Raw genomic sequence first — 25423 nt, 5'->3', positions numbered from 1 at the left:
TGCTCCATCTGTAAAAACAGTGATGGCTTGACTTTGGCGCACTGGGGTTACAGAAACCTGGATTTTACTCACCAAGGTAAACAGTGGATCTTTGGGCAGATTGAAATCCACTTGGCCAACATAGTCACTTAATGCAATCTGATAAGATGTTGAAAATTCTTTTAAATGCAACTCTTCCTGCTTAGTAATAGGAAGAGCAGTGTTAACTACGTCTTTGCCATGTAGCCTCAATGAGCGCTCTCTGCCTTTTTGAATGAGGGCAATCATGCCTTCCACATATGGATATACATTTTTTGGAGGGGTGGATGCTAAATAAAGCCACTCCACTATGTACACATGAGTTTCAGAATCAGGAGTGCAGAGTACTCCTGTGGGAGTCCCCACGGACAGAAGAATAACTAACCATAACTCAAAATTTTGAGGAACTCTATCTACAAACTGTTCCTGCAGCAATTGCTGTATCTTTCCTAACAGTTGCTGGTGGGCAGTGAACAATTGAATACGGGTGGCTGGCTCCTTAGCCTCCTTCAGTAAGTCAAAAAGAGGTTTGAGCAACTCGATTGGAAGTTTGAAATAGGGTCTTACCCAGTTAATATGACCCAAAAGTTGCTGCAACTGAACTAATGTCATGCTCTTTGGTATTACCAGTGCAGCTATAGCTGGGACTGCATAGGATCTAATAATTTTGTGTCCTAGATATAAGTATGCAAACTTCTCACAATCCTGGGGTTGTAGAGGAATTGTGAAAAAGCAATCTTTTAAATCTGCCACACATAGCTGAAAATCATGAGGGATGAGGTTTGGGTTTGGGAGACCAAACTGCAGAGCTCCCATAGGCTGTATGCGTTTGTTAACTTCCCTAAGGTCACGAAGTAATCTCCATTTACCAGATTTCTTTTTGATTACAAAAATATTTTATTTATTATTTATTAATTGGATTTATATCCCACCCTCCTCAATGTGCTCAGGGCGGCTAACAAAAAGGCAAATGCCATAAGAAACATTAACAGCATAAAAACAGTCATTAAACAAAGTACGGTGCTCTTGATGTTAAGTTTTATTAGTCCTTATTAGTCCAAGATGGGTTCCATTTGTCAACCTAACCTGACAGCATACGTTCTTCGGTCATCTAGGTGTCTTCCCCAGGCCGGCTCACCTCTAGATCTAATCCACCGTCAAAGATGGTGGCTCGGTGGTGGCCCAGTGGCGGCGGTGGCTCCTAAGCAAAGGCCTGGGAGAAGAGCTCTGTCTTACAGGCCCTGGGGAACTGCGCCAGGTCCCGCAGGGCCTGGATCTCCCCTGGGAGCTCGTTCCACCAGACAGGAGCCACCACCGAGAAAGGCCTGGCCCTAGTTGCAGCCAACTTGATGTCCTTGGGGCCTGGAACCACCAGTAGGAGTATTCCAGGGACTGGAATAGGAGTATTCTAGGGACTGGTAGACTTTTCTATGTGGCCTGCTGCTAATTGCTCTTGTATTAAAGGCTGTAGAGCATTTAGCAATGCCACTCTTCTACCCAAACAGGTTGTTCAGGAAGCCAGGTTAAGGGGATTGCATAATGCTGTGTCATGGTGGAATATCAAACTCCATCCTTGCTCCCAACTGCTGTAAAATGTCTCTTCCCCAAATATTGACAGGAAGATCTATTACCAGTGGTCGGATCAATAATGCATGTTTTTGTGCCTCGGAGATCCCTACCAGCTCTTTAGGTGTAGTTTAAAAAGCCATCACGTTACCTTGTTACAGTTTAGAGTCAAATCTACAAAATTCACAGTCTTATAGTCTATAGTTTCAGTGGGATTTACTCATTAACCAAGCGCAGATTCAGTAGCCATTTTAATTTAATCGGTCCTTTTTCAAAAAGCAAATAATATTTTCTCTGTTAAGAATAACCAACCGTTGCAGTAGAAGTAATTCTGTTTCCCGGCTTCAGTAAAGTCTTTAGCCCCTGGGAGTATTTTAAATGTTTTTGTTTCCCAGTCTCTTCGCAGCCCCACAAAAAAAGGAAAGGGGGGATTCCAATCCTTGTTTCCTTAACTTCTTGGTGAAATTTGGAGGGGCATATTTGGAAGTTTTGGAAGATTTTTAAAGCTTAGAAGTTGCAAGGACAAGTACTCACTGATCAATCTGTTCTTCGCCGATGTTATGGCGAGGTTCAAGGCTCTCTTCTAAAGAGTGTTCACAGCTTGGCAGCCATGACTCATCATGACTGTGCAACTCGGTGCTTCGGCTTTAGAATGATCCTGAGCCTCAACCTGCTCGTTGCAGCTCGCGGGGGGCTCAGATCAAGTCCTCTGCAACCGGCTCTCCCTCCAGAAGTGCCGGTGGGATATTGGGAGACCCCAATTATCGCCTAAGAACCATCAAGAGTCAGCGATTCTCGGGAGCCCCCAAGAAATCCTCTGCTTTGCTGCGCCACAGCTCTGCCTCCCCTGCAAGATGAATGGATTAATGGATTTCATTTACCAAATTGCCTCCCCTGCAAGGAGGAGTCTTGAGAGAACGTATAGCTTCCACTCTCAAATGACATATCACAATCTTGGCCATGGTACTGTCCCACGTAAAAGGCACTAGCATTTCTCGACGCATACAACATTTTCTCTAAGGTGTGACTGTGAGAGATCCACCACAGGTTCACAGGTTTGCCACATGGAGGCTACATATGGTTCTTTAAGCACTGACCAAGCCACCAATTGGGCCACTCGGGGAAGTCTCATTGAAATGGCTGAGGATGAAGACCCTCTTCCTTATGGCTGTCATGTCCTCCAGAAGTCATCTGAACTAGTCCTCTGAACTAGGCTTGTTATCAGTAAAGCATGAACTGTGCATATTCTACAAGGACAAAGTGTTACTCAGACCAGACTCCACCTTTATGCCAAAGGTCAATTCCGCCTTTCACAGAGCTCAAGAAATATTTCTCCCATCCTTTTGCCCAAATCTGAAGCATCAGAGGGAGAAGGCATGGCATACCCTTCATGTCAGAAGATCCCTCAAGACTTTGTTCATCGAATGAACCAGCCACATTAGAAAAATTAAAGCTTTATTTTTGTCCATCTCTCCTCATAACACAGGTCTAAAAATATCTAAGTCAGCCATAAGTAACACATTTAGACTGTGTATCATGGAGGCTTATAAAATTCACAAGCTTCCCATACCTACTGGGATTATAAGCCATTTGGTTAGAAGTGCCACAACCAATGCCTCATTCGCAAGGCATGCAACGTTCGAGGAGGTTTGCAAAGTAGCAACATAGTCATCTCTCTCCACATTTATTAGGCATTACAAAATCAATACCTGTAACTCGGCACATGCTGCATTTGGCAGAAGAGTGTTGCAGCACACCCTAAGTGATGACGGCTCTGACCCACCCCAAATTTGAAAACACTGCTCTGGGAGGTCCCTTCAAGATGTCCTCAACCTCAGAGGGAGAATGAACCATTGGATAGTTACCAGAAGGAAAGGAGGACATCTTGTTCCTCCTGGAGTCATCGTCAGATAGTTAGTCAGCAGGTTCACTTCTTGTCTTAGCCATGGCACTTACCTGTGTTTTTTCTCTGTGTTGCTGTTCTGCTCTGGTTCATTTTTTATGTCTTTGAGAGCTGACAGTATAGTTTAACTGCTTTTGGAGTTGTCAAAACTGAAGAGGGTGACTCCCACAGGCTGGTGACAGGAATTTGAAACATTGGTCCTCCCTGATTGGATGGTGGGAATCACCCTTCTTGGGAGCCCTGCTCTAACTCAGAGATAGGTCAGCAATATGTGCAAATATCTTCTCTCTCTTTCTCTTGCTAATGGCTCCTTTCCCTTTTTTTCTTTCTCTTCCTTTCTTTTCTTTCTTCACTTTATCCATCTCTCCCTCCCACAACTTTCTGTCCTCTTTCTCCTAGTGCAGAAGCAAGCCACCCCCCCTCACAAATCCCCTCCCCCCTGTGACAACATAATTTTCCCTGTTGCTGGAGGTTTGCATGTAGCCAGTGTCTCCATTTCTCATGTAGTTGAGAGAGATACACACAAGGTGAGGGCTCAGTGGAAAAGAAAAAGGGTCACCCCAGCTAGATGGCCAGCCAATTGAAGGGGATCTTGTGAGTCATGGGACTCAGCATGGGAAGGTAGCAAAAGGAGTTATGGTCCTGCTCAGGCAGCAGCTGGTCACCATTCACAACCACCATCTTGGAGGCTGTGAGAAGAGCAGAATGCTGCAGGTGGTGCACCTTCCTCTTCTGTTCAAAATGTAGCCCTGCTCCCCACCTCCCTTCAGCTTTTTCTTCCTTCTCTGTCCCTGGAATCCAACTTTGTTTCAGAGCCATGGTGAGCATGAGAAAGTGATGACTGTCTTAAAGATGCAGACAGGAGTAGGCAGTGCAGGAGGGTGGTCTGTGATCCACTTGCAAAGGTTTGTGACCCGCTTTTGGGTTGTGACCCATAGGTTAGGAAATGATGTACATACTGTACCTTTCCACGGTGCTATATTTTTCTGCAGACCTTCATTGGAGTGGTTCCCAGAGCTGCTAGGAGATTTCTAATTTCCTTCACTGTGACTTTGCACTTTCCCTCCAGTTGGATGAGTAGACTGCATGAGTGTGTGCAGTTTAGGTGCTGGCCTGTTTTATGGCAGCTCAGCCAAAAGGTGAGGGGTTTGCCTTTGACTAGTATTCCTCTTGTCAGGATTTTTAGCCTTCAATTGCTAGTGCACAAACATTACAATTTCCCCCACATTTAAAGTGTCCCAATCTGACTGGAACTGTACTTTGTTGTCTACTCATATCAGAATGGACCAAAATATCTCCTAAATTTCTGGTTCTTCTAAAACCTATTAAAGGAGTCAAGGCGCACCCGGAACCTCACTAAGTAAATGCCAATGTTTTAATATAATGGCTTTTATAGATTTTGCTTAGAGATTATATTGAAAAGCACACTGAATGCGATTTATATCTGTTTTGGCTTTGTTCTGTAATAAGGACATTCTATCTATTTTGCTAGCTCTAGAATAAGCAGAATAGACTATGTGTTCTGGGTACCCCCTGTCTAAAAATTGACCCAGCATTTTCTTAGAGTCCTGTTCATAATCAGAGCAAAGAGTAGAATTTCTTTTAAGTCTCAATAATTGTCCATATGGTATGTTATTACATAATTGAGGTGAATGATAAGAGTCATATTTTAAGAAGGAATTCTTATCTGAGATCTTATAGAAAGTCTTAGAATATAATGTTCTATTTTCACTGATGGTGATGAGCACATCCAGAAAGTTGATGTGATGATGGTGGTGATGTTCAGTAACCTTAATAGTAGCATGCAAAGAATTTAGCCATTAAAAAATTGCTGAAATTTACTTTCATCTGTAAAAAGACAGATGATATCATCAATATACCTTTTCCAAAAAAAAATATGTGGTCATAGAAGGGATTACATGACTGGTCAGAAATGAACTTCTCTTCCCAATCTGCCATATATACGTTTGCCACACTGGGTGCTATGGGGCTGCCCATAGCCACACCACAGATTTGAAAATAAAAAGAATCTGCAAATCTAAAGTAGTTCTTCTCAAAAATCAGGTCAACAAGCTCCATTAAAAAATGAGTAGGAGGAGACTTAATAGTGTGTAAATCTAGATAATTTTCCAAAATCAAGAGGTACATTAGTGTAAAGCAAGGAAACATCAAAAGTAGCTAAGAAAACATCTTCAGGCACATTAAGATTTTCCAACTTACAAATCAGATCTTTGGTGTCCTTAATATATGTTCTAATTCCTGGAATAAATGGCTGTAGGAAAGAGTCTACATATTTAGCTAAGGGTTCTAGAAGAGAACCTATACCACTCACAATAGGTCTCCCTGGAGGAGGTAGGATTCCCTTATGTACTTTAGGTAAAACGTAAAAAGTAGGCACCTTTGGATATTTTTGTGAAAGATAAGAAGCTGTGTGTTCATTAACATATCCCATTAGGGCAGCTTCGGTTATTGTAACTTTAACAAGATTCATAATGTGTTTAGTAGGATCCGACATACTAGGTACATAAAAGGATCTATCCTTTAATTGTCTGTTGATTTCTTTAATATAATCTGACGTATTCATGACTACAATTCCTCCCCCCTCATCAGCAGGTTTTATAGTAATTTCTAGATCTTGCGTTAGATTAGATAAGGCAGTCATCTCCTCTTTGGTTAAATTGTATTTTCTCCAGTGTTTACTTTTGTTCTCCAGGGCTGCAATGTCCCGAAGAACCACCTTCTCAAAAGTAGTAACAGTGGGTTCCGACACATTAGGCACAAAGGAAGATTTAGGTTTAAATTTATTACAGATACCTGAATCAGTGCCAAACATGCATTTTAACTTTAACATCCTAGTTAACCGAAACACATCTACCCGTGTCTGAAAATCATTATAAGAGGGAACTGGGACAATAATACAGAGGAGCAATTTACACTTCCAGTCAGATTGGGACACTTTAAATGTGGGGAAAGTTGTAATGTTTGTGCACTAATGTGGTATATGCCTGTGTATGTATGCCTTGATACACAAATGTTCCTATAAACATTCACATCCTGAATGTGAATGTTTATAGGAACATCTATCTCACATTTGGAACTACTTGGAGTCTGCTCCAATGGTTGCCCACTTCAAATCTGCAGCACACAAACCAGAAGACTTTAAGTTTATGGTATTGTTTCATTACAGATCACAATCCTATAATCAAGTGGATATATCCCGTGTTTTATTGTAAAGAGAAGCTGAATTTATCTTCAGGCTACACACACTGATTCCATTAAGATTAAATCAGGAATTAGACTTGAGTTCTTTTCTTTAAATGGTCTGGATACCTTTAAGATAGAACATGCTATCTTAAAACACAACACCTGTTGTAGTCTACAAATTCTCCATTGAGAGATTGTGCCACACTGAGGGAGGCTTAGCCAATCACAATATGCTGTAGACCCAGTCACATTAGAGCTTGCTAAAGGAGCTCCCCAGTCACCAGGTTGGTAATTTTTTTTAATGTTCCCTTTTCACATGGGTTATCATCAAAGAATTGTGAAATATATATTGTGCTTGTCTGCGTTTTTCTAGAATCTAAGTGCGGTAGCGTACATCAAAATTTGTATAAGAACTAGCATTTTGAAATATGGTTGAGATTATAAAGTGTAAATTGCTCCTCTGTATTATTAGAGTATTCTTTATGTTTTTTGGTTAGTTTATTAAGTATGTTACACTCCATTGCAGCTTGCAGCACTTCATGTTTGTGAAGAAACAATAACAGAATGACAAACCTGATGAAGGACACGCAAACGGATAGTGTACTAGAACTCCGTCGTTTGTCTTAATTGTTTCTGTAACTAGTAACTGTATTACTTTATATGTACTGCTAAGCTTTATATCTTATACTGTAGTGATATTGTTGTAATCTTGTTAATAATTGAATTCTACGCATAGCATATAAAAACTAAAAAATATTGTTTAATTGTACATGGTGATTTACTGTTTTGCTGTGTATAAGCCTGGATCATGTCCATGGTTCATATCCCATATTAAGACCATCTAACATGATTGATTTGCAGTGCAGCCCTGGCAACTGTAGATAAACCGTGTTTACATATGTGGTATGGAAAATTTCCATGGAAAAATACATCAAAGGAAACATATCTGGAAAATTCCCCATTTGGGAAAATCTTCCTCATATTACTGGCTTGCAGGTAAACAAGATCAAGTAATACAATTCTGATGCTGTGAAGGGTATGGTCCTGGCAGTAATAAAAGTATTTCAGAGTCTCCAGTGCCTTGATACACAAAGGGAGCAATCGTAAGAAGGTCTACTGGGAAGTTAAGTCCCATTTTATTTAACAGGGTTTTGGAGTAACTGGAGATTCTGCAGTGTTTTTCTCTCTTTGATTCCAAAATGATAATTTTCTCTCTGATCTTTCTGTCAGGTTTGGTTGGGGAGATCATTCCTGGCTACTTAGAGATCATGTTTTGTTGTTCAGTTGTGTGTTTCATGGATTGGCTGCCTAATCTGGATTGTCTGTTAATGTGCAGTGCAGCGCATTCTATATTCTTCAACCTGTGAAGTAAAGAATCAGAGAGAGAGAGAGAGAGAGAGAGAGAGAGAGAGACTAACCAACTGCCTCCACTGTGTCTGCAGTTTCTTCACTACCAGTTTTTTTTCAGGCATTCTTGACAGATAGTTCAGTTGCTTGGTCTAACTATCATGTAGTTTACTAGTCCCAGAAAGAATGAGGCTCTTGGAGGTAAGATTTCTAGCTATTAGGAGTACATATATAGTGTGGAAAGACTGTTTAATACAACAGTTTGCTGGGCACTGTACAAAATAGTAACATGGGACTAGTGTCTTCTGTATTAAACAGGAGTCACATGTAAGTCACTTCAAGAAAGAGGCTTGATACTAAAGTCAGCTTGGAAAAATGAAATAGATGCTACCGGAAAAGGAAGAGTAGTATAAATAGTACTATATGAACTACATTTGGTGAAACAAGCTTGTGAGAGTGCCACTATTTCCACTGGCCACACACCTGTGTGATTACAGCTGTCTGGTTCAAACGTGTACTTCTTGAATCTCTATCCAGTAACGATAAGTGGTAGATAAAACTTGAATGGGCTGCTGTTAAAAGCACAGGAGCAGAGCCAGGAGGCAATGCAACAACCTTAGAGATTTAGTATATGTTATGATAGAAGTTTGGATGGTTTGACTTGCAAGGTGTGGGTCTGTAACATTTTATTATGAAAACTTTCAAGAAAATGACTGAAGCCAGGTTTCACGTCTAGTGACACTTTGCAGTTAAAAGGGCTATGTATTGGTTTTGCTAGACTTTTCTCATTATAATACAGTGTTTTCAGTTCAAAAGTTTTGGTGTAGAATTACAGCTGCTTTTTCAAACTTGCACATTTGTTATTACTTTATTTTAACTTGTTGTCTTTTGTGACTGTTCATACAGGAAAGGGACATATGATATTAACGAGGTTCATATCTCTTCACTGTCCTCTACCTTTACTATACCTTGTTCTGCCACAAGCAAACAAGAGCCCTGTTTTCATCTCACTGGTGTGTTTATAGGAAGCATACAAAATGTATAAGGAGCCATTGGTTTTCTTTAAAATTCTCAGCTGAGAACAAAATATAGTTTCTCCCTTGCTTACGGTTAACCTCTTATTGAACTTGACAGTTTCAACTGGCACAGTCCCATCTCTTCATTTTAGAATTTTCCCTTCCAAATAATGTTTACAGAGAGAAATTATGGGAGTTACCAGAGTGATGATTGATACCATTTTCACAGCTGTGGAAGGCAATACTTTACTCCTAGTTTAAGTGGCCTTGACTGACGTGATTTTATTTAATGGTAAAGAGGGAGGGAAATATGTTTTTCTGTCATCCAGCAGGGAAGAAATGTCTTGTCATGTTGCTTTCATGCTATTCACCCAAAACCTGAATGTGTAATTGAAAAGACAAGAGTGTGTTGTACTGATTGTGGTTGGTAATCGCCAAACTCAGAATGTGAGTATTTTTGTCCATATCAGTTTCCAGTGTGAGAGCTCAAGGGACACAGAAGTCACAGATAGTTGTTCCAAGGTTAATGATCTCTTCAAAAGTATTGTTAACGTCGTAATTGCTTCTTATGCCATAAATATTTGATTAATAAAATTTATCAGCCTGTGCATGGAATATTGTGAACAGGCCTTGTTTCTTGTGAAGTGTCTCTGTTTCTTACCCATGTTTCTGAAATTCAGCAGAGTAGACTGTAGTTTTGTAATAATATTTGAAATTAAAATAAGATTGTTATTGTTTGCTTCTCAAATTAGCACCTCTTCATTGTCTCAGATGGTCTTCTTCAGGCTTCATGATATGGTTTGAAATGGCTGCAAGCTATGATATACAACTATTCTAGTGAAACTGCAGCTTTGAATGTGAAAGAAGATATAGCCATGCTGAATTTGTCTTTTAGGTGACCATTAGCACTGCATACCTACTTCAGAATTCTTCTTCTACAAGTATTTGATGGCAGTACCCTTTGCCAAGCACTGAATAACTATAAGGATTTTATTGAAGTGTAATCTTGTGAATAAAACAAAGCTGAAATGACTGTCTTGCTGCTACTGTTGCAGCTTAGAATTTTCCAAAAGGGTAACTGAATTTTTCATCCATTTTGCTCACTGACTTTTGGTTTTTGTGTTTTTAACAGTTTTGCTTATGGTCTGTAAATTTAGTCTTTTTATTATTTGTTCTTCTTTCACCGGTATTACTAATGGAACTGATCCCACACCCTTTTAGACAGGACAAGAGGGGACCTGCAACAAAATGTTGCGTAATGTGCTGTAACTTGTTTTAACTTGTAATTGCTGGTTACCTACCTACCTACCAGTCTTCCTTCCTTCCTCCTGTATCTGAGACGGAGGTTTGGCACACACTCACACTCTTGCATTCTCCGAAGAAAAAAAGGTTTTCCTCCCTGCCCACTCTGGTTTTTTTCCCATTTTTATCAAGTAAACCTAAAACTAATTAGCTGGGAGGAGGCAGGGGAAAGAGGAAGAGCAAAGGCACTGGGAACTTCTCTTGGCTTCTCCGGTTTTTCCCAGTGTGTGTGTGTGTGTGCGCGCGCACTTCCTTCTTGCAAAGTGGAAGGAACTGCCCGAGCACAGTGAAGAGAGCCGAGAGCTGCTGCAGTTTGCTTTAAATCGCAACGTTGTCTGTTGGAGGCTTGAACGTTCGGTGGAGGGGGCGTGGCCATCGGGAGGACTCAGTGCAGTCAGAGCAACAGAAGAGAAAGGGACAGGGAGAGAAGGCTCCTCCTCCTCTGCCCTGGTAAGTCCGTTGTCTACGCAGCCACAGTGAACTCTGTTTTACTTTTTGGCTGTTTTTTTTTAACTCCCCCCTCTATATTTTAAAGTTTTTAGATTTTTCTGCACACCTGGGAAGTAACTCATGTGTGCAGGATAATCTCTTTTGCCTCCATGTGGCCCCAATCTGCGGAAATAAGTATCTGCACAGAGAGGGAACCCTTGGCTATTAGTATATAGATGATGGAATTGTAAATAATGTACCCAGACCCCCCATATGTCTAACCTGTTTAACTGAAAGGTTATTGGCTTCTTCCAGTCTTACCCACCAGCCTGGTATACTGATGAGGGAAGAAAATTACTACGAATGTGAACTTCCACCTAAGGTGGAAAAGATTGGTTTCTGAACAATGGGAACCGCTTAAGAAAGAAATCTCTGTGAGCACTCTGCTTCTACATTCCATGTGAAGAGTAAAATGCAATTAAGTTCAACTCACCCCCCAAATTCTAAACAAATGTTTGTATTTTTTTATTTGGCTGCATGTTTTTACAAAAATATAAAGGCAACACAAAAATATTTGTTGCAATACCTATCTATTGCGTGATCGATATATCTATGTATGTGTGTGCTTGTTAGTATGTACTTGTTAGTATGTATGTATTTGTGTATGCATGTGTCATATAAAAATATGGTAACTAAATTCCCAATAACGGTTAGCTAATCTTTATACCTTTAGGGACAGTTCTTCATATGCACAACAGTTTTCTATGTGTTCTTCTGAGTTCTGGCACTCAGTAATTCCACACTGTAGCCCAGTACGTCTCAGGATAATTAGATGGAAAAGTCTGATGTCTTGGGGCAACAACGCAGATTGACGAGATGTGTTGTCATTGGCAAATGTGCCTTCAAATGTATATGACTGACAGCTGCGGCACAAAATTGTTGTGTCGCATCAGGCTCATTGCAGGGGCAGGAGAAGGATGGCTTTTCTTGGCCCCCACCAAGTATTTTTATAAAGTGGACAGAGCCAGGTGAGGCTCTTGCCCAGCAGGGCTTCTGACTGGCCACTGAAGATCTGATTGGCTGTGGAGATTAAAAATAATATTGTTTCAGCAATAGCTGCCACCACACTGTTGGTTTTGTTCTCTCTCACTCCCATTACCCAGTGTATTTTTTATAATTACCTTTCCGCCCTGCACTTGGGCTTCCTCTGTGTGTGTGTGTGTGTGAGAGAGAGAGTGTGTGAATAAGTGAGAGTGTGTATGATTTCCTTACCTTCCATTAAATGGAACTTCTGCCTGCAATGTATGTACATTCTGGATATACATTTGGACTCACTTCTCACTGAAGTGGTATGCCCGTGTGTAGGCTGCACACCACTGTTTGCCAGCTATTTGAATGAATGCTTTTCTATACCCCTCCACAAAGAAAATTAATTGTCAGCAAGAAGGGTTTGAGTCTGGCCCTTCCACTGACATCATACTAGGTGAAATGGCTGGCAGCCACTTAAACCTAACAGGTCAGCTGCAGACCTGCTCAGCCGTGAGGTTTAAATGGTCCGAACAGCCAAACTGGACAAAAGTCTGGTAAATGTTCGGGGGCTCTGAACTGGGCCAAGTTCTTGCCAAATTTTGGCTTGTGAACCAGTTCATGCCCATCCCTACTGAATATAGCTTTAGCATTTATAGTACACTATGTACATCCTTACACCTCTCAAAAGAATTTATTTTGGACTATTTTGGACTGTTTCATTCATGTATACAAAGGATTTTATCACTATATGTTCACTTTTATTAGTATCTGGTGTTCATCACTCAGTGCTCAAAATCTTCTTAATCCTGAAATAAAGCAACATTGATAATATCTGAAATGAAATTCTATGATTTTATATGGTAATTTGAACAAAATATTACATTAAAATGTTAGAAATTATTAGGGAGTATTACAGAGTTGTTGTAATCCATTGATTAGTTTGTTTAATTTCTGTAGCTCCTGCAAATGCCCTAGAGAAAATCTCAGGATTTGCTTATATAATTACTACTTAATACCTTAGATAGGTTAATGTTCAACCTAGTCAGAATTCAGTGACCTGTGAGTAACCCGGATAATGACTGATGGAGTATGATTTAAAAGAAAAAACCACTGGGATCTTGTGCCTCCCAAAGTGAAGTTGCTGCTCCATGATTACAACCTTAAATTAACAAATACAGACTCCTAAATTAACATTAACTTCAAAACCCTTTTGATTGATTTTATAGTGTAATTTTCTTCTTGTCACTTCATAAGAAACACTGCATTGTGCTTTTCAAAGGGCAAATGCAATAAACTGTCCCCAGCATTAAGTTTGTGTCATGGTTCTGCACAAAAGAAATTCAAGGTGACCGTCTTCTTCCTCTTCAAATAGTTTTTATTACAGCACAGAACACCAAGCAAGTGGCAACAAGGGCCTAATAGCTGCTTTATAATTGAGATGACTGAATTCTCGGCTTAATTTAGTTAATGTCATTTAACTGCTGAACTGTCATGGATTTTAATGTGATGAAAGTTGCATAAGTACACCAAATACATAGAAAATATTGATTTAACTTTTCCCCCCATCATGGTCGCCCCCCTCACAATTTCTGTCATGGCTTTTATTTCATCTGAGACATACAAGATTTATAAAATTAGGCTAAGTGCAAAATAAGTATTCAGAACCACCTGATCCTGAAGAAAAAACATAGTTTTCACTACTGGTTGAATAATTTAGGCACATTCCCTTTCCTGTATACAAGCCTGCAAGCATGGAATGAGCTCCATTAGGGATGCCAGTCCCCAGGTGGGTGTGGGGGTTCCCCAGATTTCATGGGCAGAAGCCTGCCAGTGGCCAGCTTGCTGGCAGGGGAAGCCCTGCCCCCAATAGCAACCACCAGTGGCCACCCCTCTTCCTCCCTTCTTGCAAGTTTTAAAGGGTCCTCCAGCTGATCAGCGGGAGCGCATGGCCTGCTGTTCAGGTGGAAGCCCCTTTAAATCTTCAAGGAAGGGAGGGAGAGGGGAGGCTGTTGGCCGCACACTTAAAATCAGGTGCGTCCCCCTGCTTCTTACCAAAAGAATTTAAAGGTTCCCTTTAAATGCTTTTTGCAAGTAGTGGGGAGAGGCCCCTGAAATCCAAGTGGCGAATTCACCGCATGGAGTGCAGGCGCACGGGGCGCCAGTCCCCAGTGTGATGACATCACTTCTGTGTGACATCATCACATTGGGGACATCCTTCTCTCTCCAGAAACACCTCCCAAAGTCCCTTGCTGGATACGAGGAAGGACCTGGCAACCCTAAGCTCCATAGACTTCTACTGAAAATGGTTCCCAGCTGAGCTTTCTCCCACTGTGCTGAATAAGCAGCCACTTGCTCTTCCCAACCCAGCAAATATCAAATGGCCCATTTCTCTGCAGCCTTCTGTTCTTAGGTTATTCTTACTAACATCGCAGGGAAACCTGGAGAGGAACCATTTGAAAGAAGAGTGTAGGCAGCATGCTGGAGCTTTCAGGTCCATTTCTGTGGTCCAATAGAAGAAGGGAAACTTTGAAGGAATCAATGTGAATCTTCTCCATATATTAGTGGAGGGCTTTGTTTACTTGGGAGGAAGGAATTGTGCAGGTTTCTTTTCTCTGTAGATTTAACATTATCATCATTACTTGCTTAAACAATATGATAACGTTCAGGGTTGTTGTCTGTATTTCTTATCCACTATAAAAGTAATTAAATCCAGGACATAAGAATAATCATATGACTGTTGTCAGCAAAACTTCTAATTTTGTCTGTAATATAAAATAGATAAGGAACTACAAAGAGTTGAGAAAATTCCTGGTGTGTGGTTGCCCAGGTCCCTTTAAATGTAAAGCTGCAGCTGAAAATTTGAAATATTTATACAGCCTTGTCCAGGACTAGCACTTACAGTCCTGCATCTGTCCTTAGAAGGGAATAACTCAATTTAGGATTGCATTGAATAATTTGAGATTGTCTTCAAAAAATTGAGGCAGACTCCAAAGAATTTAAATATTTCCATCTGTTGCTAGTTCTTAGTTGTATTCATGTTAGCTTTTTGAAATATATGTTTAGGAGGCTACCTAATGTATTATCTTTCTGAAAAGAATAGTGAAGATATCTATGCTGGGATTTTATTTCCCAAATATTTAAATATTATTGCTTTTGTGTAATTATTGTCTTTAAAAAGAGACGCCCAAAAGGTTTTGCTTTTGTAATACACAAAATAGAGCTTCTGCAGCCTTTTACAACTTCCCATATGCTAATGAAAACATTTTCTGAAAATTGGCAGATCCACACACAGTAGCTGATGCCAACTATTTTCATGGGCCAATTCGAAACTCAGCAAGAGCTGAAGAATGCCTTGTTTTAGTGGCTGAATCAGTCTGACAGGCTTTCACATTGCCCCTCCTCTTATTAATATTCTTTTTGATGTGAACTTGTAAAACAGAGGATTGGCTGTTAATCTCCAGGATCTCAAGGGCTTTTGGCATTGGCCCATAATTGATGTGTTCACATGGCTGTTGTCTGACTACTAATGATTAGACCTCCATGTTATCTCCCAGCTAAATCAGTGTTGCTTATAAATCACACTTGATAAACGGTGGTTTCATTTCTTCAAAGGCTCTGTATACATCTACACGCTTTGATAGAATTGCCAGAGGCATTTCATGATTTTACAAGTATTTAGGCTGGGTTTATTTACATTTTGCATGTGCAAAAACATTTGAATTTCTGTTGAGACATCATTTTGAATGATAAGAACAAAATTAATGCTTGCAACAACAGTGGATAATAGAAATATATAACATGGTGTTGCAGATGAGATTTAGGGATTCTTGAACTTTTTTTTGCAAGTAGTATTTTCTCTACTTTTCTGATCTCTGAAAAAAATCAAAAGGAAAGCAGGAATTAATTTGTAGTTAGGTACATAACTGGACTAAGACTCCACTTAGATCATAGGACTCCCTTGAGGTATTACAGCACATTAAGTCTTTCTGCTTTTTCCCCATTCTACCTGTTAAAGTGGGAATATTAATGACACTGCAGTGTACTTCTGTATTTCCTGCCATTGTAGAATATGTAAAGAGAAGAAAAGACTTTTGTCAGCTGACAGCATGTTCCACTGCACAATAATGCATCTCATTTAACAGTATGCATCAGCTAGAAATACTTGAATTAGATGTGCCCTTATGCCATCCATACGTGATATTTCAAAATGCTTCAAAAATCCCCCAACTGGATTAAGTGGTAGTGAGACTGCACTTTAAAAATGAGTATCTAAGCTTACCTTAATTGACCTAAAAGTGCATGCAGTTGATATTTTGTGTGGTATGATAGTTAAACTATTCCATTTTAAAACATTTGTGAATGGCTTATGGAACTATCTCTGGAGACCCTAATTTTTTTCTAGTACTAAGCATCTTAGCATTGAACTATTGTGTTGCTTGCTAAGAACATTATTTTTCTTTTAATTTACAATCTTTCTCTCTTTCCATTTTTTAATACTAACATTCAGCATAATGCTGTCAAGGCTGTTCTGTAAATTGAGTGTAATATACTTTGGTGAATCAGAGCTTACTCATGATTATGATTTTATTTTGTTCCGTGATATTCAAATGCAAAGAAATTCCATTTTAGTCTGTGCTTTCAGAGCACATGGGTCTGCTGTGAGACAGGTCACACCACCTCAGAAGAACAGAGTCCCCTTTGATCTCACTGTGGAGAAGGCTTAAAATATTGGATGCTGACCTTGAACCCTTCTTGCTGACAATTGTTGTGGAGGGGTATAGAGAAGCATTAATTCATATAAGCTGGCAAACTGTGGTCTGCAGCCCACATACATGCTTACCACCTTAATGAGACATAGGTCCAATAGAATAGGCCTTGTCTACAGTGCTGAACAAAAGTTTTCCTTTTTTTTGTTTGTTTGCTTTTACATATTTTGCCAACTGGTTAGCTTTTTCCACTGGCATTTGCCAGTGAATCCTTAGGAGGATATCCTTCTCCCTCTGAGGTGGAGGACATCTTGGGTGTTTCTTCCTGTGGAGTGGGAACACCCAAACCTCGGTCCCTTTCCCACCTCAATAGGGAGAACATAGTTGTAGGCTTAGCCTCCTACTTGTTTTTACTAATTATAGCTATTCTTCCTCTTATTCTTCTTTACTTTCCAATTCTTCTTGATCCTACTTTCAACTATAATTCCTTTTTTCTTTACCAATAGTTATTCTCCCTGTCCTGCTAATTGCAGTCCTATTCTCTGTCTCCCCCCCCCGTTTCTTCCACCTTTAAGAAGCAGTCGTCTGTTAAGTCAATTCCTGCCACCTTCCACGAAAGTGATGGCCTCTCTACTTATGTTCCTGGATTGTTTTGTTCATATGAAAACTGTGTTGTTCTGAGCGCCTCAGGGTGATCTTGCTGGTACTTGTCCTATGCAGCTCAGTGTCCCACAGGAGTACTATGTGCAAATGTCTTTGCCTCCTCCTGGCAGCTGCCTGTCCAGTAGGAGGGGGAGGAATATTAGAAGCCACTGTGGAGCCAGGGCAGGCAGGATCACTAAGGTGTTACTGCTTCAAAAAGGATGTGGACAGAATGGAGTGGGTGCAGAGGAGAGTGACGAGGATGATCAGGGGCCTGGAGACCAAGCCCTATGAGGAAAGGGTGAGGGACTTGGGAATATTCAGTCTGGAGAAAAAGAGATTGAAGGGGGGGGGCATGATTGCTCTCTTTAAGAATTTGGCGGGCTGTTCCTGTTGGCAGCAGATGATAGGACTCACAATAATGGGTTTAAATTAAGGATGGGAATGTACTGACTGGATATTAGGATTTATTTATTTTTTTACAGTAAGAGTTGTTCAATAGTAGAATCAGCTACCTAGGGAGGTGGTGAGCTCCCCCCTCACTGGCAGCCTCTAACCAGAGGCTGGACAAACAGGAATGTTGTAGACTGATCCTGCATTGAGCAGGGGGTTGGACTGGATGACCTATATGGCCTCTTCGAACTGTGTGATTCTATGATTTACCAATGTTTAATCAGAAAAGTGTGCAGTAGTTGACAGTTTGAAGACCTGCCTTTTCTAGAAGATAAGAATGGTGTGACAAAGGAAGTGATTCTATTGAGAAACAATTTCTTTATTTCATTTTGTTATTCTTTTAGTATTTTGTTATTGTGTCGTCTTGACTTTTTATTGTATTTCATTTTTCCAGTGCCCTTGTGGATTTTTTAAACGGAAAGGCAGTCTATAAATAAACTAAAATTATACGCTATAATATTAGCTCTAAATTGATCTTTCTGTTGCACTGGCATCCTCTACAAAAGCAGTTCAAAGTTTTTTTTAGGCTGTTGTTGTTGTTATTTAATTACTTTATACCCCGCCCTATTCCACAAGTGGGTTCAGGGTGACTTACAACACAAGATTCATAAAATGATAAAAGTGATATAACCAATAAAACAAGTAGAAACACATTTTCATTTATTACATAATGAACAATCAAAGAACGTTCTCAATTACTGTGATCTACTTAATGATACCTTTCTGTAGATAAAAAATGGTGCAAGAGTGAGCGTCATATAAGCAAATCTTTCTCCCTCTGTGCTAGATGGAAGATTCTTTTAGGGCTGTGATCCTTCAGTTTGGAACAGTGCACTTTCACGCCCATAGTGTCTGGACCCTGGTTTCTTTGTGTATGGGTATCCTTCCCTTCACACACGCATGTGCCCCACATCTGGTGAAAAACTCTTTTAAATGGAAAAAAGCCTCTGACATCCAGACTGGGTTCACAGGTTGAACAGAAAATTCTGGACCTGATCCAGACAGCCAAAAGATCAGTCTCAGTTTTGCCTCTCCTGTTTTCCAGGAGCACAAGTAAAAAACTAATCTATCCATGTTCTTTTCATCATCAGCCCAAGGTTCTCCTGGTCACATCAGGCATTTCCACTTTCTTTTTAAAAAGAAATGTATTTACTGTTTTGATGGAGTTTAAATGTTTGGTTCCTTGTTAGTACATCCTGTGTTTCAATAGGATTGCTCATTTGTATAATATTGTATCATGGCAAGGGCCCATTCATCAAAGCCTATTAAAATCAGAAATTTTCTAAAGGACTAAAGGTGAAATAAATAATTAGAGGAATATCTAATGTTGAAAGCAGAAGCATTTGTAACTATGATAATGTTTTAATTAGAACAAAATTCTGAGTTGGATTTTTGCTTGGTGTGTAACATAGATGTCTTTTTTAAGTCCTAGGGTTGATGATATTTTCTTTATGTAGCTTTCCCACGCCCATAATGTGAAATAAACCAGCACTTGGATCTCTGCTTCCTCCTATCTAGCAGGAAACCAGGGTTTCCCCCCCACACACACACACAGGAACTCTGGTGTTATTCAGTGGATTCCACCCTGCAGTGCAGGAAAGCCCCTATAGGAGAGGTGGAATTTTATGGCTCTAGGACTGTAATTCTGGAGATTTGTGAGTACATCAGAGAGACTGGCTTTCATATGCACCGCTTAGTCTTAGTGTTCAGAACAAAGTCGGAGAAAGAACTGAGAAGTATCTGAGGACATAAAGGGAAGATCAGTGGAATGTTTTCATAATGGTGACATTCCTTCTCCGACCTGTTCTTTCCCTCTCTTTTTTTATTGTGTGCATCATGTTCTGAATGAAAAAGGCTCACTAGGGTGCTTAGTTTATTTATTGGCAGATACTTACTGTCAGCTTTCTAGTACAAAGAGCCATCACGGCCTGATGCAATCATACACTTGGGCAATGGAAAACTGCCAAGCACAACACTCTAAAACTTCGTAGCTTTCATTGCTAATCAGGTCCCCGAAAGCCCATGAAATAAGGTGAGGGAAGAAAATATTTCCGCAGCTTTTCTAAGCTGCCTGACTCTGTACACAAATGCTGCAGTCTGTATAACTGGGCTGCCTTTAGCGTTGCTTATTTTTTCCTCCTTGGAACCTCTTCTGTGATAAATAGCGAGGCTACTGCTCAGCGTGCCCTAACACCTGGGAATAATCATGCAAAAATAACAGTGAGGAACTGCAGAGCGTCTGTTCTTGACATTAACTTTCCTCAGCTTGACAAACTGCCATCAACAGATGTTAGACTTGTATGCCTTCCTCCTCCCTCCACCATCCCCCACTGGAGATGACTGTCTTCCTGCTTCTTCCTTTTTTGCTTATAATAGGTTGCCTCTTTGTCCTTTTGAGGGCTTTCCCTGCAAATCTATCTGAGAGCAGCAGCCTAATTCTGCTAATATGGTGTTGTTTGAAACTGGGATGCAATTTTAAGCTGGCTACACTTTTATAGTAATTGAAAAGAATTAGTCACTTGTTGGCAACCTATTCTGAACCATGGTGCAGGATTTGGAAGCCAATTGATTGGTTTTATGATTGGTTTTATTGTATTTATAATTGTATTTGGAATTTTATGTGAGCTGCCCTGAGCCTGCCTCAGTGGGGAGGGTGAGGTATAAATTGAATAATCAATTAATTAATAATAAATTCAGATACTCAGACATACCAGAGTAACCAGTCCCTTTGGGAATTCTGTTCCTTCAGGACTGTAAGTACAAGCTGACATGTTCAAATGCTCCCCCCCCCCTTGGTATTTAAATAAATAAATAATCCTTGACATGGTAGCTTTTTATGGTCAAGAAGATGTTTCAGCTTTTTTTAACACCAGAAAGCACTCAAACATTAATCATACCACTACTATGTGCTGCAGCTGAATATTTGAATCAACTTGATATATTAAGAACCTACTGAGATGCATTTCCTCCTTTGCAGTGAGTCTTTCTTCTTTTCCTTGGATTAATAATTTTTCAGAACTAAAAGGTATCCTATGGTTCAATCCAACCTTTTGCACTAATGAAAGGCACCTGCATACATACATACAGCATGTTAGCCCATGTTATCTCAGTTTGTACGCAGGATATCCTAAACAGAGGAAGTACAAAGGGCACTGTGCCAGTGATACCCATAGTAGTCAGCGACCCATTGGACCCAGATCAAAAATTCCTTCAGTTTTGTGGCGCAATAGAACAAAGTGTAAAAGAATGAGACCATACATTTGTGTACTAAGTAACTAAATATATCACACATTCCTTTGACCCTGACTAAAAGGTGATCAAAAGGCTGCAGTCCTGGAGCACATATGCATACCCTAAGATGTGATGTATTTGTGTGTGTGTGTGAGGAGTTCTATCAAAATCAGCAAAACGAAGTGATTCATCTCCCCCCTCCATTCCTTCTCTGATTCTTGTTTGATGCAGCCATTATTGACAGAGATGATCACAACTGAGATGAGGGATCCTTTGAGTGCATAACTTCAAGGTGCTGAATGCAGATTCTCCTCTCCCACATACAGCCTTCTGATGTGGCTGGTTCCATTCTCATTCGAAACTTACAGAAGCTCAACATTGGGCACATTTCTACTCATGTTATTGTTCTGGAAAACATTATTTTTTTCCCTAGTGCAAGGGCAGCAATCAACTGATCTGTTATGCTCTTTTTATTTTTGCCATTCCAATGAGTGAGATAAGTTACATTAGAATTCTCAGTGTTCTTAAGTCATGTCAATGTCTTTGGTATTCAAGCACTGCAGCAACACAGAACTTTCACATAGAACAAGTATTGTTTCAATTTTGAAGAACAAAATGTATTGTACTTAGGAAACCATCTTGCTGGAGTGATTTTTCAGTTCCAGCAATTACATCCATTACCTTTTCTTTTTTGGAACAGGGCAGAGCTTTGTCAACTCAAAATATTATCACACTTTTATCTTGCTCTTCTGCCGAAAGGCTTGTAATGGGGTATATGGTTCCTCCCTCTCCCATTTTATCCTCACAACATCCCTGTTTGGATTTTAGTCAGTTTTAATCTCACTTAGAGCATTATAAGAACATTTCAGATGATTAGAGCATTATAAGAACATTTCAGATGATTTTATGGCATTGCACAAAAGGCAGTAGATTCGGGCTGTGTTGTTGTAGTCCACATTGGGTAAAATGTTGAGGGAAAGAACAGGAAAAACTTTGTTGTCATTAATCTGGAAGGTTTTTTTTTTTTTTTTTAAACAAGCTTAAGGGCCTCTGTTATAAGAAATCTCTGCAATGGCTAAAACTTGTGCAATCTAAACTCTGGCCTGGTGTCTTGAATGTAGTACAAAGATAAATATTGTTTTATTTCAACCTTGCTTAGCTGACAACTAGTTTGCAAGGAACATCTGTTTTTGAGGACCGTTGGTTTTTCATTGGCTTGTGTGCTTGGCTTCTTGTTAAAAAACCTTCTTTCTTTTAATGCTGCCAGTATTTTATAGCTTGATGGCAGGAGGATAAACACAGAACAGAAGTACAGAGCTTCTATACTCAGACATGCTTTTTCAAGTTTTTATCAGGTAGTCACCACTGAAATCAGAAGAGTTCAGTAGTGCCGAGCCTGGAAGCTCAAAAATGCCATTTTCACTTGCCCCCACCAGATTAAGTCTGTTGTTTAGGATATGTATGTCATTCTATATTTAAATAAGGATTGCAGGTGGGACTCTCACTGCATGTGTCTCTATACTGCATTTATTTACATAAGGCTGTTTTGTACCATCGTCTTTAGATTTTATTTCAACATGCATACTTCTATCTCTGTTCAGTGACTGGTTTAGAATAAAGGGGGGAGGGGAGGTTCCTCAATTCATCCAGAGTCTAGCCACAACTCCTTATTTCCATTCCTCACCTTTTCATGCTTCTTTCCACCATGGTACTTTGGATAGAGCATGTGTGAGTAAACAAGAGGAGAAAAGCTCTGAATATGTTAGTATGCTCTGGCTTCTTTTGCAAGCTGGTTTTTGACTGAGAAAAAGAGGTATCCAGGTAAAGCATCCTCTTTCTTGCATGGCTGGGCCCTTTCTTATTTTTCCAAAATCCTTCCTGGTGACAAAAGGTATGGGGGAGAGGGAGATAAACTGGGATACGCAAGGAACAGCACTCTCTCCCCATTTGTTTGTTCACCTTTCCTGCCAAAGAGTTTCATGAAGCTCAGAAGGAAGGGAAGAAGAGAGCTTCGGCTACTATAGCCCAGGCAGAGTCACTCATGAGATCAGATTCTTCATAGGACCAAATGACCCTTTACTCACCATCTTTTCATCCCACTTCAGGCACAAAGTTTCCTGCTACAATGTAATTTCAAGATCTCAACTCATTTTTCACAGTCATAGAATGTACAGTTTTCCAAAATCCGCAACATAGAAGTCAGCAGGATGTTTCAATAATGGAGAGGAAAGCAAGATTTCTTTCATGTTTTTTGTGTGAAAAGTCTTTTATGAAACTAATTTAATCAATATAATCTTGGGTGCTGTTTCATAAATGGCAGCTTTCTTACATCATGGAGCCTTACTGTTTTTAGCTGAGCATTAATAGGAACATATAGTGGCAGACGGTATAGCCATTAACATTTATTATGGTTCTGACATAATTTTTTTTGGCATCCAGACTTGAATGCACTTTAGACATGGAGGGAGTAAAGCATAGCATGTCTCTTTGATTGATACAAATAAGTTAATGCAGACTATTGGTTCAATGCTTGGACTGGGTCATTGGCATTCTTTTTATTTATTTATTTTTATTCTGAACTTTTGAGAGAGTAGGAGTAGATATGAAAATGAGCAAAGAGAATGTAAAACTAAAAACAAGTTACTAAAATGTTTCTACTGTTGTTGGCCTTGAAAGTAAAGATCCTTTGAAACAAGTTACTAAAATGTTTCTACTGTTGGCCTTAAAACGAAAGATCCTTTGTTCTAATTAAATTAAACCAATGGTATAGAAGCGAGGTGGTTTTGTTTACAGAGAATGAAATGTAGGCTAAGAATTACAACCAACCACATATGTTTGAGGAGGGTAACAAAAAAGATTAGTAGTCTGACAAGTGAATTTCATTATCATTTGTGGATCTCGACAAACTTGTTTTTATGTGTGGGTCATTTTCAGAATGAAATAATATAGACTGATACAGAGCGATACATGTATAAAAGCAACCTATCTCCCTCTTACATTTAATGCAATTTCTTTGTTTTTACTTTTAGGTCGACCCCCTCTTTACAGTGCCTGCACCACCACCTCCTATTTCCAGTAGTCTCACACCTCAGATTCTGCCCTCCTACTTTTCCCCATCTTCATCCAACATTGCAGCCCCAGTTGAACAACTTTTGGTACGGACTCGTTCAGTAGGTGTAAATACTTGTGATGTTGGAATAGTAACAGAACCTGAATGCCTTGGACCTTGTGAACCTGGGACCAGTGTGAATTTGGAAGGGATTGTATGGCATGAAACTGAAGAAGGTAAGTTGGTTTCATTTCCATTTTGTTTGAAAGTTTCCTTTTGCTTGTCTTCCACATTAAGGGACACACACTTGGTGTTATAACCGGATCTTGGACGCTGTTGAAGTCAGGCGTCTTCTGGCAATACATCAGTTTATATGTTTCAGATTACAAATATGGACTTAATTATGTATTTCTATAAGGATGAATTGTGTCCAGATATTTAACATCTGTGTTTAAAAATAAAATTGTTCATAGAGTAGCAGAATTAGAGAAAGAATGGTTGTAATGGTGCTTGGGAACTTCGCTGGTTTGAATTATTGGCCAGTCTTTTCCTGGGAGGAGAAGGAAGCTGCCCTTTAGGATGCACTTTGGCTCAGTGGTAGAGCATGTGGTTTGCATGCAGGAAGTCCCAAAATTGATCCCTGGCATCACCAGAACAGGAGCTCAGGTAGCATGTGCCTGGGGAGGGGGACAGCTTTCCTTGCTTGAGACCCTGGAAAGCCACTGCCTGATAGGTGTACAATACTGAGCTAGATGGACTAGTAACTCTGACTTCTTATAAGGCTATTTTGTTTGTGCTCATATGACCCATGAAGAGGTTTTAAACTGAGGGAATTCTAGCACTGTATTCAAATCTTACACTGTTGGGTTTTTGTGTGTTTTATTCCAGGGATATACATGGGCAACACCTGTTTTGTGGTGTGAATGCTGTGACCTTTGGTTTATCTTCTTGTTATAAAGATAAAATTTCTTATATAAGTAAGTTTTCAGGTGATTTCAAGGCTAAACATTTTGTTCTAATTGTCCTGAGAATTGTGTGATATGGAGATGTTCTGTATGTGACACATTCCATTAAAATAAGGAGCAACTGGCAGAACATTGATAATTTCCTGAAAAACTTTAAAGAATAAATTTAGGAAAGGAAAGGAGTTTGAAGGATACTGGCTGTTGTTAAAGTAAAGAGAGATTTTATGTCTGGACTGCCTGATATAAAAGACATAATTGTAGTATGTGTCAGCTTCACTGCTGCTTGTGATGAAGGATCTGAATTCAAATAAGAACTGTCGGAACATTATAGATACTTTCTCCTGTTAACTTTAAAGGAAACAGTGGTGATTTGATTACTTCTGTATCAAGAAAGTTCATTTCAAAAGGATACCAAAATACAGTAGCTGATGGGCATTCTACTGTATTTCATCCATTTGCGCAGTAGCAGTTCATAAGGAGAGATCTGCAAGAAATGTATGAGGGGGAATCCTTCTACAAGCCTCCTCCGATTTCTCCCCCAATCCTCTTGCCACCTCTTTCCT

The 25423-nt window shown here is 39.8% G+C and overlaps 1 protein-coding gene across 2 annotated transcripts in view; it reads left to right on the top strand.

Annotated features, from left to right (window-relative positions):
- Positions 1-25423, top strand: part of ZNF608 (zinc finger protein 608) — a 157926-nt gene that overhangs the window by 55669 nt on the left and 76834 nt on the right. For both annotated transcript variants that reach the window (XM_015415241.1, XM_015415246.1), the window contains exon 2: positions 23876-24131. In XM_015415241.1, coding sequence (XP_015270727.1) covers positions 23876-24131 — 256 coding nt within the window. The remainder of the gene's footprint in view (positions 1-23875; positions 24132-25423) is intronic.

This window comes from Gekko japonicus, unplaced genomic scaffold (assembly GCF_001447785.1).
Source record: "Gekko japonicus isolate JY-2015 unplaced genomic scaffold, Gekko_japonicus_V1.1 scaffold1932, whole genome shotgun sequence".
Lineage (NCBI taxonomy): Eukaryota > Metazoa > Chordata > Lepidosauria > Squamata > Gekkonidae > Gekko > Gekko japonicus.
The sequence above is the reverse complement of the archived record's forward strand: the minus strand, read 5'-3'. Positions and strand labels throughout refer to the sequence as shown.